This window comes from Scatophagus argus, chromosome 21 (assembly GCF_020382885.2).
Source record: "Scatophagus argus isolate fScaArg1 chromosome 21, fScaArg1.pri, whole genome shotgun sequence".
Classification (NCBI taxonomy): Eukaryota; Metazoa; Chordata; class Actinopteri; family Scatophagidae; genus Scatophagus; species Scatophagus argus.
The window spans coordinates 6,447,635-6,462,894 of record NC_058513.1 but is presented as its reverse complement, the minus strand read 5'-3'; the positions used below and the strand labels follow the sequence as shown (position 1 = coordinate 6,462,894).

Genomic DNA, 15,260 nt, shown 5'->3' with positions numbered 1-15,260 from the left:
GATGTGAGCCTTACTGGACAAAGAACACTGCATCTCCTCTGTCTCTGTGTGCATAAATAGACAGCTCCGGATTGGTGAAAACATTGCGCATAAGGACTGATGCTATACAAAGTCGTAAACATAGCTGACGAGAACTCCCCTTTGATAATATAGTGATATATTGATTTTTTTGTCCATCATATATGCTGCTCTTCATAGGCTGCATGTTTACAACGCTATCAAGTCCAGCAAACAGCGAAGGTAAAGGATTGAAAAGAAAAATGGTAAAAATGTAACTTGTGTTTGAGCCCTTAAGTGTCATCCCCAATGTACTGTACATCTCACACATTATAATCCCGGTAATGCTCCTCTTTGTTCTCTTTGATGAAAAGGCTATGGGATACTGCTTTTTATTTGTTCCCACCACAATAAAGGATATTTACAGACTGCTGCATTGTCCTGATGTCCAGACTGACATGACACATGACATGCTTCACATCTTTAGCTTTTAACAGGATTCAGAGTGTAAAGCAATACTCACCCTGACAGTAGCTGACAAACAGGTTCCAGCATACATTAGTAAGGACCAATTGGTCTGGATGAATCGATGACTGATTTAAGAATCTACTGAACTGCTTCATTAAAGATCAATACAAGTCTGCAAGTCTACATGTCTGTATTGATGCTGTAACAACATGAAATCAATGGATAGAGCAGATTTTTGTGTGTGTGTGTGTGTGTGTGTGTGTGTGTGTGTGTGTGTGTGTGTGTGAGCCAACAGTTGTCTCTGATTCGCAGCTTTCCAAATGGAGCTGATGGCGCTCACGTGTCGTGCACGGCCAACATTTTGCAATATCAATTATTCAAAGCTTCCTCCCTATCAAGTGTTGACATTATGTCCCCTCTCTTTGTGTGTCACTGTGGGCTGAGTCGCTGTCGCAGCACCAAAGCTCTTCCCCACATTTCTCTGGGTTTCTGTGATTAAAAACCACAGTGAGAACTCATAAACCCCCCCTGGCCACAGGTCCCAGTACAGCTCCTTTTCTGTCTTTTATTAAATATTCCTTGTAGATATTCCACTGTGTGGTTTTCTCTCAGTGGCTGGCTGCTCTGCTGAATAAGAGAGCTCAATTTCAGCACAACTTGTCTAATGGGTTGTCTTTTTGGATTAATAGGCCTCTCTCTCAGTTAAACCAAGAGAGAAGATGGACCACAGTCCCCATTTTCATATCCCATTCACACCTCTCCCTCTCTGTAACCTGCCTCTTTCTGTCTCTCAGTGAAGCTTGTGTGGGCTGGCGGGAGCATAAGCTTTTGTAATTCTCAGTTTTGTCATTTCTAGTACTTGTCAATGTGTATTTTGTGAGTGGGTAGGTGGGTGAGTTTGTTCGGTGTTTGCCTTCCAGTCTTGTTTGGAGATATTTCATTAAATTCGAAATCTCTCTTGCGCCTCTGCCACTCCTGCTGTTTGCTTTTCTTTGTGCTCTTGTTATGACATATTACGAGATAATGGAAGCCCACCAGCCAACTCCCCAGCTCAACATTAGCTCCACAGTAACTTTCACCTCTAAGCGCAAAACTCAAAAGACTAGAGCAAGAGCTCATCAGACATGAGCACAGAGGTGGTTACATGGCTATGAGAGATGAGTCAGGGAGTGTAATGGCTCAGGTGATGCATGGGTAAAAAATTCTCTTGTGGAGAAATGGGGTCAAACACCAGGCAGAACACAACTGGCAATGTTTAACAGTGGGGAATTCAGTCAGGTCATTGTAGCTGCACAAGAAACTTGTATGGGTTGATGGTGGCTCCTGTGCAAAGAGGGTTGGGATCTGGGGTGGGGTACGATAACCAAAGTATTTTCTGTAAAGCTCCTCTTCACTGGGTGAAAAGAAGAGGCTGTATACCACACATATGAATCTCCACAGGAGAACAGAAGGGGTCAGCAGTGGCAAGGGCAAAAGTGTGCTGGCAGTTGTACAGATATATAAATGCAGGAAAATATATAGTAAAATAAAATAAAAAAAAGACGTTATCAGCTTTCACGTTTCCAAGGTAGCTGCTCTGCCATGCTTCAGTGCAAAATAATTCAAAGGGACAAAAGAGGAAAGCCTGGTGAATTCTATGAATGTTGAGATTAAATTAAATAATAAGTCAATTAAATTTGGTTGAGTAAACTGGCTAGAGGAACAGGTCTCACTTCTTCTCTATTGTGGCCCCACTTTGTGATTTTTACTGAAAAAGCAGGGGATAAATTCAGTCAAAATAACGCATCAGTAAAAAACACAATATAATATTTGTTATTAACTCCAGGTCCAAAGATCAAAGCATATTCAGCTAAAGTGTTAATACCGCACAACCTGAGGCTGCATGCTTGACCGGCCTGATTCGTGCTCCTGCCCCTGTTGTTGATCAATGTGCCGGTGAAGCACTGCACCCCTCTAACATGGGTCTGATTCCTATAATTAGGCCAATTGCACCTACACTCCTCATTTGACTTCCATTCAGACATGGAGAAAAAAAAATAACAATGAATGCGCCAACAAGGCAAGCAGAACCTGAATAGTCTGGAGAAATGAGTTCACACTGAGTGGTCATCACTAAATTTGGAACTCATTTGGCAGTTTTATTTGGCAGTTTTATGTTAGATAGTAAGACACTGAGAGTTGACTAAGAGGTTGACTCTGCAAACATTACGGTTTACTGAAGTCGGGGGAAGCTAGGTTGCTAAAGGGATGATAAAGACATATCTGTGCCATCAGCTCCTGTGACAAGCTGTCTGAAATTCAAACATTTACGATGGAGCGGCTTGTAGTGCAGAAGAGGAGGTTAAATAAAAGTGAATGGCACCACACAGCTAATAAGCAACAACAGCTTGGATGTGAAGGTTTGCTATTGGTCAGCAGCACAACTTCTCAATGCAAAGTTCACCAAAGATTGAACTCACCGCAAAAAATGTGAGTGGGTTTACACATGACAGAAAAGCCATTAAAATTAATACATTTCAGGGTGAAATTTTGCAGTTCAAAATGTTGGTACGATCAGGCCATTGCAAAACCACTTGTTGAGTGTAATATTTATATTTTATGGATGATACCATATGGCAATAACTATAAACTGTTCACGATGGCTTATTATGTATTCTGCTGAAGATAAGAGCATCTTTGTCCGACATAATGGTGTAGAAAGTGGGTAGCTGGCATAAACAACGAATATGATGAAACAAATGATGAACACTGATTGTTTCCAGAACCCCTCCTGGCTCTGCTACTGAATTGGCTGTTTTGAAGCTGTGGACAACCTGTGTCCTTTTGTCTCTGCTGCGGCATTTTTTGTTTGACTGACTCGTCTGATGAAAAATGTCAGACATGACTGCTTCCTGAACCCACTCATCTGTGGCCCTGACTCTATCAGCCGTGATACAGCCAGCACAACCAATGCACCGCTTTCTACCAGGTTTATTTTGGCTCTTACGGTGAGGGAAGGGGGAATTTTTTGTTAACCAACTGTTTCCACTGGCCTGCCTGCTTACCATTGTTCCAGTCGCTGCTTTTGCAGAGCTGAATGAGCTTTAAGGACGGGGCAGTACGGGGTGGCACGGAAGGTTTATGTTTCCACATCTCTGCCTTGCTGGATTAAGTCAATTGGGTCCGATAATGCACATCCTGAGCAAACATTGACCTGCTTCTCAACTCTGTCACAAACAAAACCACCAGCTGTCAAGAAAAGGAGGAAATAAATACAAGGAGGAGGGGAAAAAACAACTAAATCTGAAAAGGATTCTCATCGGACGCAGACAGGTTTATGGGATTGTGAACTCCATTTATATATGATTTGCTTTGTTTGGTTTGTTTGTTTGAGTGTTGACTTCTTCAGAGACAATAATCATATGCCAAAGTTGGATTCATACACACACACACACACACAGACATACAAAAAGTTCTAAAGAGAGAGAAATGTGTGCAGTGTTCAAGAGGACACACAACGGTACAAAACTGCAAACTGAATTACATTTTTTGGCACACAGAATCAATCACTTACATTTCCTGCTAGAACAATGCACAGGGAGAAACCAAAACCAAAACCAATCGTGAATTGAAAGTAAGGGTGAATTATTATTTTTCACTGTCTCATCATGACTGTACTCCACCATCACAAAAAAGATTCATCACAATTTTGATTCTTGTGGGTATTTTTTTTTCTTCCATTCAGACATGGAGGGAGCAAAGAAGAAGAAAGGGTGAAAAGAAGTGAAGAAGAAGAGATGAAAATAAAGAGAGAAAAGTTATGTATATCCTTATATATAAAAAGCATATTATCAATTATCGCTACAAAGGGCCAAGGTCTGGAGTTTCACAGTCTTTCATGTACAACAGGCGCAGTAACAGTGCTGACTCTTTGTCTCCCTGCCTTGATGACGCCTGCTGCTCGGCACTGTGGGAGCAGAAGGAAAGCAGAGTCCACCCTGTAATGATTTCTGTGTGTGTGTGTGTGTGAATGAATGGGTGAGTGTGTCAGGTGTGGGTGTAGAGGTGACACATTTTCAACACTCTGATGACTTCTTAAATCCTGTTCCATGCCTTCAATTTGGTTTCACGTTTCCAGTCATGTGACCATCAAGGCAACGGGGGTTCCACAGCATGAGGCAAAAAATATTTCCTGCCTGAGACCCCCTTATCTTATGCTCAGCTGGCTTTGTTGTTTCATCCGGCTTTTGATTTAGAAGCTGTAGTATTAGGCCCCCCTTTGCGCCTCTGCTCTACATGCAGTTCGAATACACAGTGCAACCAAACTGAGTATAGCTCAGCTGGAGCTCCCAAAAAAATGTGTCACACTGAAATCCAATGTCTTTTTGTATCAACAGATTGTCATGTGCACCTCTTCCTCGTATATTTACAAGCTTTAAAATTGGCAAACAATACCCTTTTTTGCTTGTTCTGTATGCAACAATGACCTGACGATCTGTATTTGTTGGTACAGTACTGACCATCACCTTTTATTTTCTTTTTTTTTCTTTTTTTTTTTTTTTGCTTGTGATGTAGTTGGATCTGGACACAATTTCCAAGACACCGCCAGAGATGGTTTAAGCAGTCCTATCATAATGCTTCCTCACTGTGTCTTGGGTGCATTCACATTTTCATTTTAGTGTGGATAAGCATTAAAACCAGATCACTTAAAAATGCATCTCAATTGAAAATGTAAAGAGGGTCTTAGAGGTGGAAGCAGCACTTTAGATAAGAATGTCAAAATGATAACTGTGGCTGCAGCTGCTATTAAGTGTCACATGATGACAAAACAAGCAAATAGGCTTGGAGAAGCCCTTAGAAGATATGGCCTATTTGTCAGACTTAAGGATTTATTTTTATGTTTGAGTCATGTAACCCAGAAAGTTTTTTTCCTCGTTGGTTGTGATGTTTTTTTCAGCAAGAGCTCGAGTACAGTGAGTGATCTAATCAAGCCTAGTTTCTCGTGATATTTTTATTCCTGTTACACCCACTTTGCTCAGTAAGTTTCTTGCTTTTATCTAAAACTAGAGAAGATTAACATCCTATACAGATTCTGGGTAGAAATAACATGCTGGGTGCATGAAATAAGTTAGGAATATAGTTGCTCAATGAACCCACATTTCATGTCATATTTACTGTGTATTTTATATAATTTCTCTGTTCATACATAAGCAAAACATATTTGCTATTTAATTCTGACATTTTGTCCACAACCAGTATGATTAAGCCATTCCTGACCAAGTATTTAAGCATCCAAAGCTGTACCTTGTCATTAACTGGCTTATTCTGATTTTAGGGAGACACTAAGGAGACACGCTTTTGCAATGAAAACTGTCACATTTAAAGATATCAAAGAAAATATCTGCTATCTGTAGCTTAGTTCTACATTTATCTGTATCACTCTTTCAAATCCCATATTAGTGAAATCCTGGTGTTTGGCATTTCTACAGTATACATTTCTGTGTGTGTGAAAACATGTCTGCATGTGCATGAATGTGTGGATTTGTGTGTACGAGAATCCTGCTCCGAGGAGCCTCTGCTAGCTGTAGCATCTTCCAGATGCTGCCTCCTTGCCTCCTGATCCCTCCTCTGGGCCAGCTGTCACCACACAGACGAGATCAGACCAGAACAATGCCAGTGTGACAGCTTCCATTCTGTGTCCTGGAGCCTTGTGGAAAAGGGCGACCTTCAGCTGCAGAGCTTATGAAGGCGCTTCTGAATAGCCACAGTACAAAGCCCGGCATGTGTGTAGTCCAAAGCTCAGTGCCCTCAGTCATGTGTGTGTGTCTGTTTCAAAGCCCTCAGGAGATTTGGGAGTTAATCATAAGGGAATGTCCTTTCTTCCAAACCATTCAACACTTTATTGGACAGATGAGCAGAATTCTTGATGCAAGGTTTGTGGGTAAACTTTTGCTGTACTTCATCATTCCCACAATGCTTCAGTGCTTTACACTTGATCCCTTATATTGCTTCTCAGATTTGGTTTGTAAATCCGATCCATTTTATTATCAGCAGTTTCCCACTTTATCATCTGTGTATAGTTGCACTGTTAATACTCAGATAGTGTTATCATTACCAAGTAGAGACAACACTCTTGTATCAGCACAAGTGTACAGACATTTCTGCTCTGTAGGCTGTTTGAAGTTATGGTTACAGATGCCACCAAGTTAGATGCCAACCTCTTGACAATAATGGTCAGTTCATTTGATGGGTGAACTCTCTGTTTGTGATACGAGGACCACTCGGACACAACATCACTGTCCCACCACATTCACCAGTATACCAATGAGCCACACAAACACACACAAAGATCTGCACCTTTGACACCCCAGGAGTTTGGTGTCTCAGTTCATGACATTACTTGTGCCATCACTCTACATGCATCCTTTCCACCTGTCTTCATTTCTTCCTCTCTCACACAGTCACCTCTGTCTTGCTGTTGGTCACAAAGTAGGGCTGTGTGGGGAGGAAGTGTTGACTGTGGCTGTGGCCTCTGGAGCCATGAAGCTGGTTGGGCTCCAGAATGGTACACTGAGGCCTCTTGTGCCCATAGGTCTTCCTCCGGCCCACCGTCTCAGTCCCATCCCAGCCCTTCAGCCCCAGCCCCATAGCATGCCCAGTCGCAATTGTGTTGGAACTGTACACCAATGGGCGGCCCATTGTAGCTGAGCTGGAGCCAATGGGGGTCTCTGCAGCCCTGGAGACGCCCAGAGATGTTCCACCTGGCATTGTCCCCGACCTGTGTGCCAGGGAGGTAGCCCCCAGTCCTGGCGGCTTGCTACTGTGGCTGTGAGCATGAGTGTGAGAGCTGTGAGAGCTGTGGGCAACGTGACCGTGACTGCCTTTGGGTTTGTGGCCATTTGGCTTGAGTCCCCCTCCTCCTCCTCCTCCTCCACCACCAGCTATGTGCCTTTCTGTTGGGAGGGTTGAGACAGAGGAGATGCTGGGTATCTCAGTGACATAGGTGGCCACTGGCTCAGGAGTCAGTGGACCCAGTGAGGTCATAGGGGTCATGGAGGACATTGGGGTGAGGGAGGTCATGGGTGTCATAGAGGTCATGGGTGTCATAGAGGTCATTGGGGTCATGGAGGTCATGGGCATCATAGATGTCATTGGGGTCATGGAGGTCATCTGGGTGATGGTGGGGTTCATGGGATTGGAGGTCATCGGGTTAGAAGCCATGGGGTTGGTAGTCATTGGAGGAGTAATTGATGACATGTTGCCCATGGAGGGTCTGGAGTTGCCCATGGGCTGGAGGGGAAGCCCACCTTTTGTTGGCAGCTCGACCATCAACCGACGCTTGTAGATTTCACCGTTATACTTGGCAGCTAACAGAGGAGAAAGACAGAGAAACAAAGCAAGTGGAAATGTTAAGTGGATGTTAGACAACTGCTAAAGAGCACAACTGAAATCTTAGGCTAAATGTTCAAATCTAGATGGAGTCTATCGGTGCTTATCGGTGTAACTGCTGTGGAAAAACTGTTATATACTAACTATACTAATAAAATAAGACTCATCAGTTTGCAGATCAGCTGCAAAACAAAATAAAATAAGGCATGCATATGTGAGTGCACAAATACAAGGGCAGGAGTTTCAATAGCAAACATTCCATCCCTTTTTACTCCCACAATCTGTAAAGGTCGTTTAACATACCCCATGTACTTCAACTTTATTAGTCAGTCTATCCTCATCGACTGTAACTGACCAAGCAGGGTATCAGTGCTACTGTAAACGCCTGCAGATAGAGGCCTGTCATGCCACCGGAGGAGTTAAATCAAAAGGAAAGCCTGGATTGTCTCCTCCACCTCGCCTCTTCCTCTCTTATAAAGCCAAAAAAAACATCTTATTTTGGTGCGGTGTGAAGGTGTTCACTGTGATAGAAAGAAGGAGAATATCTGGGAGAAAGATGTAAGACTATTACAACATGCACTATGGTGGTCATTTTTCCAGCAAGGCACATTTTCCCCATTTGCCAAAATAAAGAGAAAATTTCAAGAAGACCGTATTGACTGCCCTGTTTATGGAGGAAATGAAGTAGAGTAAGAGTAGTGCAATCCCACATCTAGAATGCTTTCTAGAAATATGAAATATTTGTTACCAACAAAAACAATTACAACATGCACTATAGTAGACACTTTTCCAACATGACAGTGTGCCCCTTACACATGTGCTAATTAAATCAAGGACAGTGCTATTCCAGAGGCAAAGTGCTTTTTGATGCAAAGATATGGATGCGGTGTAACAGGGTTTGTATGGTCTATAATTCCATTAGCCATATATCCAGTAGTGTAGGTTTACTGGCTCCAGGGCATCATCTCTTAGCAACTGAAAAAGTACCCTGTATAAACAGGTTTGTTACTTAAAATGCTACCACAAAAAGTGGACATAATGCATTTCAGTTCTAAACTGATAATAAAACATGAAGTAAACAAGCTGGCTGGCTGCTAAATAGCTAGTTGTTGTGACAAATAATTTTTTGATGGAGAGTATGAGGAAATATCTACTTTTACATTTTGTGGTTGTGTGTGTGTATTTAGCATTTGAGCAGTCTGGTTTAATGCCTCACATTTCTTCCTCCCTCTGTCAGTCACTGTCACTAAGCTACTGTCTCTCTTATCACTGCGAAACGTGACCTTTTTTTTTCCTGTCAAATTCACGTTCACAGTCGAGTCATTACTCTTTAGCCCTTGTTGCCTCCACGTCCTTGAAGATAAAGTTAACACACTCTGCCAGTTTGCTTTGCTGTTGTAACTATAAATCTAGTTTATCGCCCTGTGAACGGGGAGAGAAACGACAGAGCAGCTCTGTGAAGGGATAGCACAGGGGCTTGTGGCTGAGGAGGAGGGGTTGGAGGGAGAGCTCCAGTCTCACCCGCCGAGACGCTGCTAGACCGCCCCTGGGGATCAAACTTGCTCAGGCGACAGGTGAATCAATCTGGCGGCAGTCAGCTCGACGGCGCACACATCTAGTGGCGTACGTGAGTGGAAACGGAAAACATTGCCGTTACGCAGTGTGGGCTCTGCATGCCTCAGCCTAAGAAAGGCCAGCATCCCACAGACACTAACACACATTATGCACCAGAAAAAAAGTCAAGCACTGCTTCTCTGAAGTCCCTCAGTGCCAGTAACATAAAAACCTCATTAGGGTTAAACCAGTACGCTTTTTATTAGCCATTCAGGTTGTCTACTTCCAAGCTGATGGATGATTTATTCATTTTAAAAGTTTTCAAAACAAGCAATACATTTCTTTTGACACTTTACAATGTTTTTGTCTCAAATTAAAAGACTTAATCCACTGCTGAGATTTATTTTAGCATTTACTTTAAGTGGGTGGACGTCCCTGTCTCTTTTCTGCCACCTTACCCAAAACCATCCCTTAGCCTGTGTTTCAGTGGAGTGTTATTGGCTTATGATGAAGTAAATGTTATCTATTATCTGCTTTTTCACTCAGTAAACTCTTTTTTGGCATGAAAATGATTTAATTTAAGGAAAATGTTTAATACTGGCAAAAGGAGTGAGATGTTATTTGAATCTTTTTTCCATAGTAGATCAGCTATTATCTCTGCCGTGGAAATAGAGTAATGTCGGGCAAAGGGGCCGAACTATTGGCAGCTGTAGCACATAAAATGGGCTATTAGAAACACCAATGCCAACTGTTTGTACTTTCATATAAAATGCCAGTGAATGTGACATCTTAAGGCACCTTAAGATTTTAGCCATGCTGGCAGTGTGGCTGTAGGAATGACAATATTGAGATATTATTATCTCAATAATTACTGAATTGATTCCCATTAAATTTCGTAGAGATGTTAACGATGCCCAAAGGATTCATGTTAATGATTCCTGTGATCCCTGACATTTTTGTTTTCTACTAATATGTCTCAGGAACTACTGGAGGGATTGTCAAGATGATGTACCCTAATGACTTGCTTATCCTCTCACTTTTTCTAGCCACAACAGCAGGTCAGCATTTGACTTTGACCAAAATACCTGCCAAACTAAATTTCTATTTACCTCAGTTGTATGTATCAGCCCATGATGACACTGTCATTGTGGGCATGTTGCACTTTCCCATTTTGCATCAATTAGAAAAGTGAAAAAATTTTAGCTCTTTTTGAAACTCATATGGATGAAAAGTAGATTAAACTGCTGAGGTAAGATGAGAATGTATGTGTTGCAATGATTTAATGTTAAATTTATTTTTATATTATTAAAATATTTTTGCTAAATTCTGCAATCAGAACAATGCCTGTGTGGATGCCTTACATCCATAAAAGCAAGTTGTAACTTACTGAGGCTCCCTTTCCAACAGCCATCAGCTATAAACTTGTTCCAGTGGGCAGCTTCCTATTTCAGTGTTTTACTACAGTGCTTACCACTGCAACACTGTGACTTAAAAATTCATATGTACAAGACTGCATCCCCTTCTGGCCTGAGCTACGGGTCTGCATCCAGGGACCTTTATTAGTTGGTTTTTGCCTTGGTTGCAGCAGGAATTCGATAAAGTGACCTTATGCACAGGGAGGACAGAAGAGATGGCTATTGATTGACAGAAGTGTGGCTTATCAGCCGGACGACAAACCATTGGGAAAGTGGCAGAAGCAATTAAAGAAAAGGAAAAGAAAGCGACTGGAGAGTGCTGTTGATCTTAGACTTGCTTCTATTTCTCAGGGGGTCAACAGGCAGTGAAAACACCAGCCTGTGTAGCAGAACACAAGAAAAGAAAAGCAAAGTCCATTTATTTTGCTCAAGATTAGCAGAGCTCATACAAAGGTGACTTTAAAAAGAGCCACCGCTGGCATTTTGGCTTTGTTTGCTGTCATTTAGTCCCTCTCTCTTTCTGTCTCACCCCCTCTTACTCTACACACACACACACATTTTTCACGGTTTGTGTGTGACGTTCCCATCATTTGACTCACAGTAATGGCAGTTTGCCTTTCGAAAATTCAGGGTTCCAGTGCTGTATATCTCTGAACAGATTTCCAATCATTTCATAGGAGCCTCTTTGAATACCACTTGTGGAATGGAAATCTGTCAGTCAAGTGTAAGCCCGAGGAGGGGGGCTCCCTTCAATTACAGAAATGGAATCAGATATGAGCTGCTATAAGGGAGGATCGAGATTAACGGCACAATGATTCTTTAAGAAGAGATATGGACCATGATGGATTGGAGGGCGGGGGGCTGAAGAGGAGACAGTGTGTGTGGGAGACAAAAGAAGCGAATAGAAAAAGTGAAAGGAAATGCAGAGGAGAGGGGCAGGAGGCAGATGATAAAGGCGACAATATGAAAGAAGGAAGAAGAGAAGATGGGAAATAGGGAGATGTGGAAGGGAAGGAGCAGGAGAAAAGAAGAGGAAATGAAGGGGGCAGGGAAGCAGAAAAGGTGAGAGAGAGGAGGAAGATGAGGGAGAGAAAAATGAGCCAAGTCATTAAAGGTAAGAGCAAACAGGAGGTGGAAAATGGTCTAGGAGAACCGTTGAAGGGTCATTTCAGATGTAAAGAAGCAGAGAGGAAGAAGTGGGGCTGAAAGAAACTGAAGAGGGGCAAGGATAGAATGCTGACAGACATGCACTGAAAGGTTTGAATGTAATTTCTATTTTGCCGCCTAGACTCAGTTCAATCTTTGCAAAGAGGGCCTGGTGCAAACCCAAATGTATAAATTTATAAATGAACCAAATTGGTAGTTTTTCCCAATTTATTCATCAACTCAAAAAGTGTACACTTTACCGTACTTTTAACACTGTTTTCACATTCCAACATTTTTTTCAGAGCCCACCACAGATTTTTAGATTGATTTTATTCCCTCTAGGCAGTCAATGCTTTCAGAACATGTTCCTACTTTATAAAAATCAACCCGTAGAGACTCAGGACTGCCTCAGAACACTAAGCAATCACAGGGAACATTTAGTAGGTTCATTTTTGTTAGAATTTCATAGCATGCATTTGGACCTTTTAACAGGGTGAAGGTGAGGCAAGTCAGTTACTGAAATTCACCCTCCTATCAAAGTTACCAAGCTGGCTATGACTAGCAAGCTAGACTTTATGAAAAGTTCACACAGAAAGTGAAGCAAATTTTATGATTATTATTATTATAGTCATTATTCACTCGAATTTCATCAGAGGATCATTTGTGTTTATTCACATTAACTTGGGTGAGTTATGTTCTTGAAGTAAAGAACATTTTCCAGCCAAATAGAGAGGATTACAGTACATTTACATTACAGTCGACTTCGACAACTCTGTGCTTGCTGCTATGGATGAGAAGCCAGAGTGAAGATACATTTTTAATGACAAAAGTAAAATAAATAAACTCATTGCTCTTCTCAACTTCCAATGTTTATTTCTCCAGAAGTTCAGTATTGCCCACAGCTCTGTTCTCCTGAGCTCGCAGCTTGCAACAGCTGCCTACCAATCAGCAGGGTCGCTTGTTAATCTAGAACACTGCTGCCTGTCCCTACTCTCTGTTAGCATAATTAACCACACAGCAAGCCATATTAAGCCATATTGTTTGTCAGATATTTGAATGACAAATTCTACAAAAGGCACCAAGATCACAAATATGGCAAAGAGGTCACGGTCACTGAAACATATAGTGCATCCCTGCCTCTCCTATGACCTAAGTCCTTCTCTCCTCATATAATATTAGTGCGAAATGTTGAGTTGGGAAATAATGCCTCTGTTCTTCCTTCTTCAGGAACTGACACCAAGATGTCCTCCGTTTGGCATTTTAGATAACGGAACAGTTTTCTGCAGTGAAACACAGTTGTAGCTGAAATGAAAATATCTATTGTCTGATGTTTATTTCTAGCCAGTCATTTGGGAATTATAGAAATACAAGGATGATGTGTCCACTCATCACTTATTATTCATCTGGTGTGTTTTCAATTTTCCTGGCAATTAAATAAACCGCTACCATAATTACACAAATTCTTTGTGCTTCCAGGGCACAAGCAGCAGCTCTCAGCATAATCACAGCATAAACAATCATGACAATCTGTAACTGTAGTATGTCTGGGGATGAGTCAGGGCAGTGTGAGACAGGAAATAGCATTTACATTTACCATACCAAGAAAGTTCACACCTACATTTGTCATCTGAATCAAATATTTTACTTCATGTCACTTGGCATGCAGGAAAAAGCATTTCGAAGAGAAGCTCTGATTATTTTCTAATAAAAGGCACAAAAGCAGACAAATAGCATCTTGTAGCTGTTCCGACAGATAGCTAGATGTGTTTACGTGAGCTGGATGAATTTTACATCGAGGGTGGGGTGCCTGTCTAGCATAAACAAGCTGACAAACCCACACTGAAAAATTCACAAGTCATTTCTCAGGCTATGAAATAGTGATACAACTGCCAATAACATATGGCCATGGTGAAGCTAATTCAAAATAGCTGCACTGGCAACTGAGCTCCTTGAATTTGGTGGCATGCATTAAGCTGTCAAACAGCTTGATAAGCAGGCTGTTTCTGTTTTGGAGCGCGTCCACTTCAGTAGCACGATCAATAACACCTGTCAAATTTCCCTGGAGGACCGCTATAGTTTAGGCACATCATTCCTGGACACCTCTGGAAAAAAAAAAAATCATCTGTTGCCCTTTTTGTTTGAACCACAAAAATGCTCCTGCCAGCTCCAGATGCATCAGATGGTGACTCCGCTGATAAGAATAAGGGAATTCCCACGAATCTCACGGACAAAGATGCACCCTGTCCAAACACGGCTACAGTCAGAGCCAGCAGCAATGATTTATAAAAATTACCACAGATGTTTTATAACCAATTGTGCAATACCAAGTACGCATTCCATCTCAGACTGCAAAACACTTCTCTGCTATTCAGTTTGTCTTAAAATTTCAAGATTTAAGGAGAACGTGACAGAAACTCACCCACAGCCTTCAGGGAGGCGTACTTGTTGATGTCCTTGTTTTGCTGCTGCTGCTGTTGCTGCTGTTGCTGCTGTTGTTGTTGCTGTTCGTAGACATGAGCCAGCTGGCTGAGAGCAGGGTAAGGGTGCTGCTGGCCAATGTTCGAGCCCGGTCCCATGTTGTTGTTGATCTGACCACTCTCTGTGGGCAAGGACACATGGCAGGACAAGGTTACACTCTTTGTTTAGGACGGGCATGTGGAAGCGTTTTGGGCATCTCGACATTTTCTTATTGACATTTTCCAGCATCCACTTATACAACTCTTTTATGATCTGCTGCTTCAGAAATTATGTCCATGCTTCACAGTTCTTAGACACTTTAAAATCCATTCATGCCAGTACCATCAACTAATGGACTCTTGCCATAATCTACAGCTGCAGCCTATTATATATCATGGTGCCTAATACACATTTGTAACTTCTGGGCGACCTTCTACATTCGGTGCTGCGCATATTAAATGCTCTGCAATCTGCCCTACTGCTCTGATTCAAGGAAGAAAGTCTGCATATCTGATTGAGCTTCTCGTTGAATCGAGTGTGTCGTCTACAGTCTTTGTGCTTCGCTCACGTAATCTGAAAAATATTTTACAACATGGTTGAACTACTTTCTTTTTAGCATGCAGTTGAAATGCTGATGCAGTTTGATAGTGAACTGTATGTAGTGAACCATCTACAAATTGATAGCATTTCTGCATTACTTTTAGCTTAATAGGCCTACTAATCCATTATCATTAGTTATCTACAGTATTATGATGTTACAGCCAATGCAATATGTGGATACAACTGTATATTTTTAAACTAAGGTATTATTACTTTTTTTAATTGAGTTGAGCAACTAAGCAATCAATCCAGTGT

General features: G+C 41.8%; 1 protein-coding gene across 1 annotated transcript in view; it reads right to left on the bottom strand.

Annotated features, from left to right (window-relative positions):
• Positions 1-590: 590 nt before the first annotated feature.
• The window catches only part of shisa9a (shisa family member 9a), a 44,356-nt gene continuing 29,686 nt past the window's right edge, over positions 591-15,260 (bottom strand). The window contains exons 3-4 of the mRNA XM_046377921.1: positions 14,368-14,547; positions 591-7,811 (exon numbers count right to left, since the gene is read on the bottom strand). Of these exons, the coding sequence (XP_046233877.1) occupies positions 6,898-7,811; positions 14,368-14,547 (1,094 nt within the window). The 3' untranslated portion in view covers positions 591-6,897. The remainder of the gene's footprint in view (positions 7,812-14,367; positions 14,548-15,260) is intronic.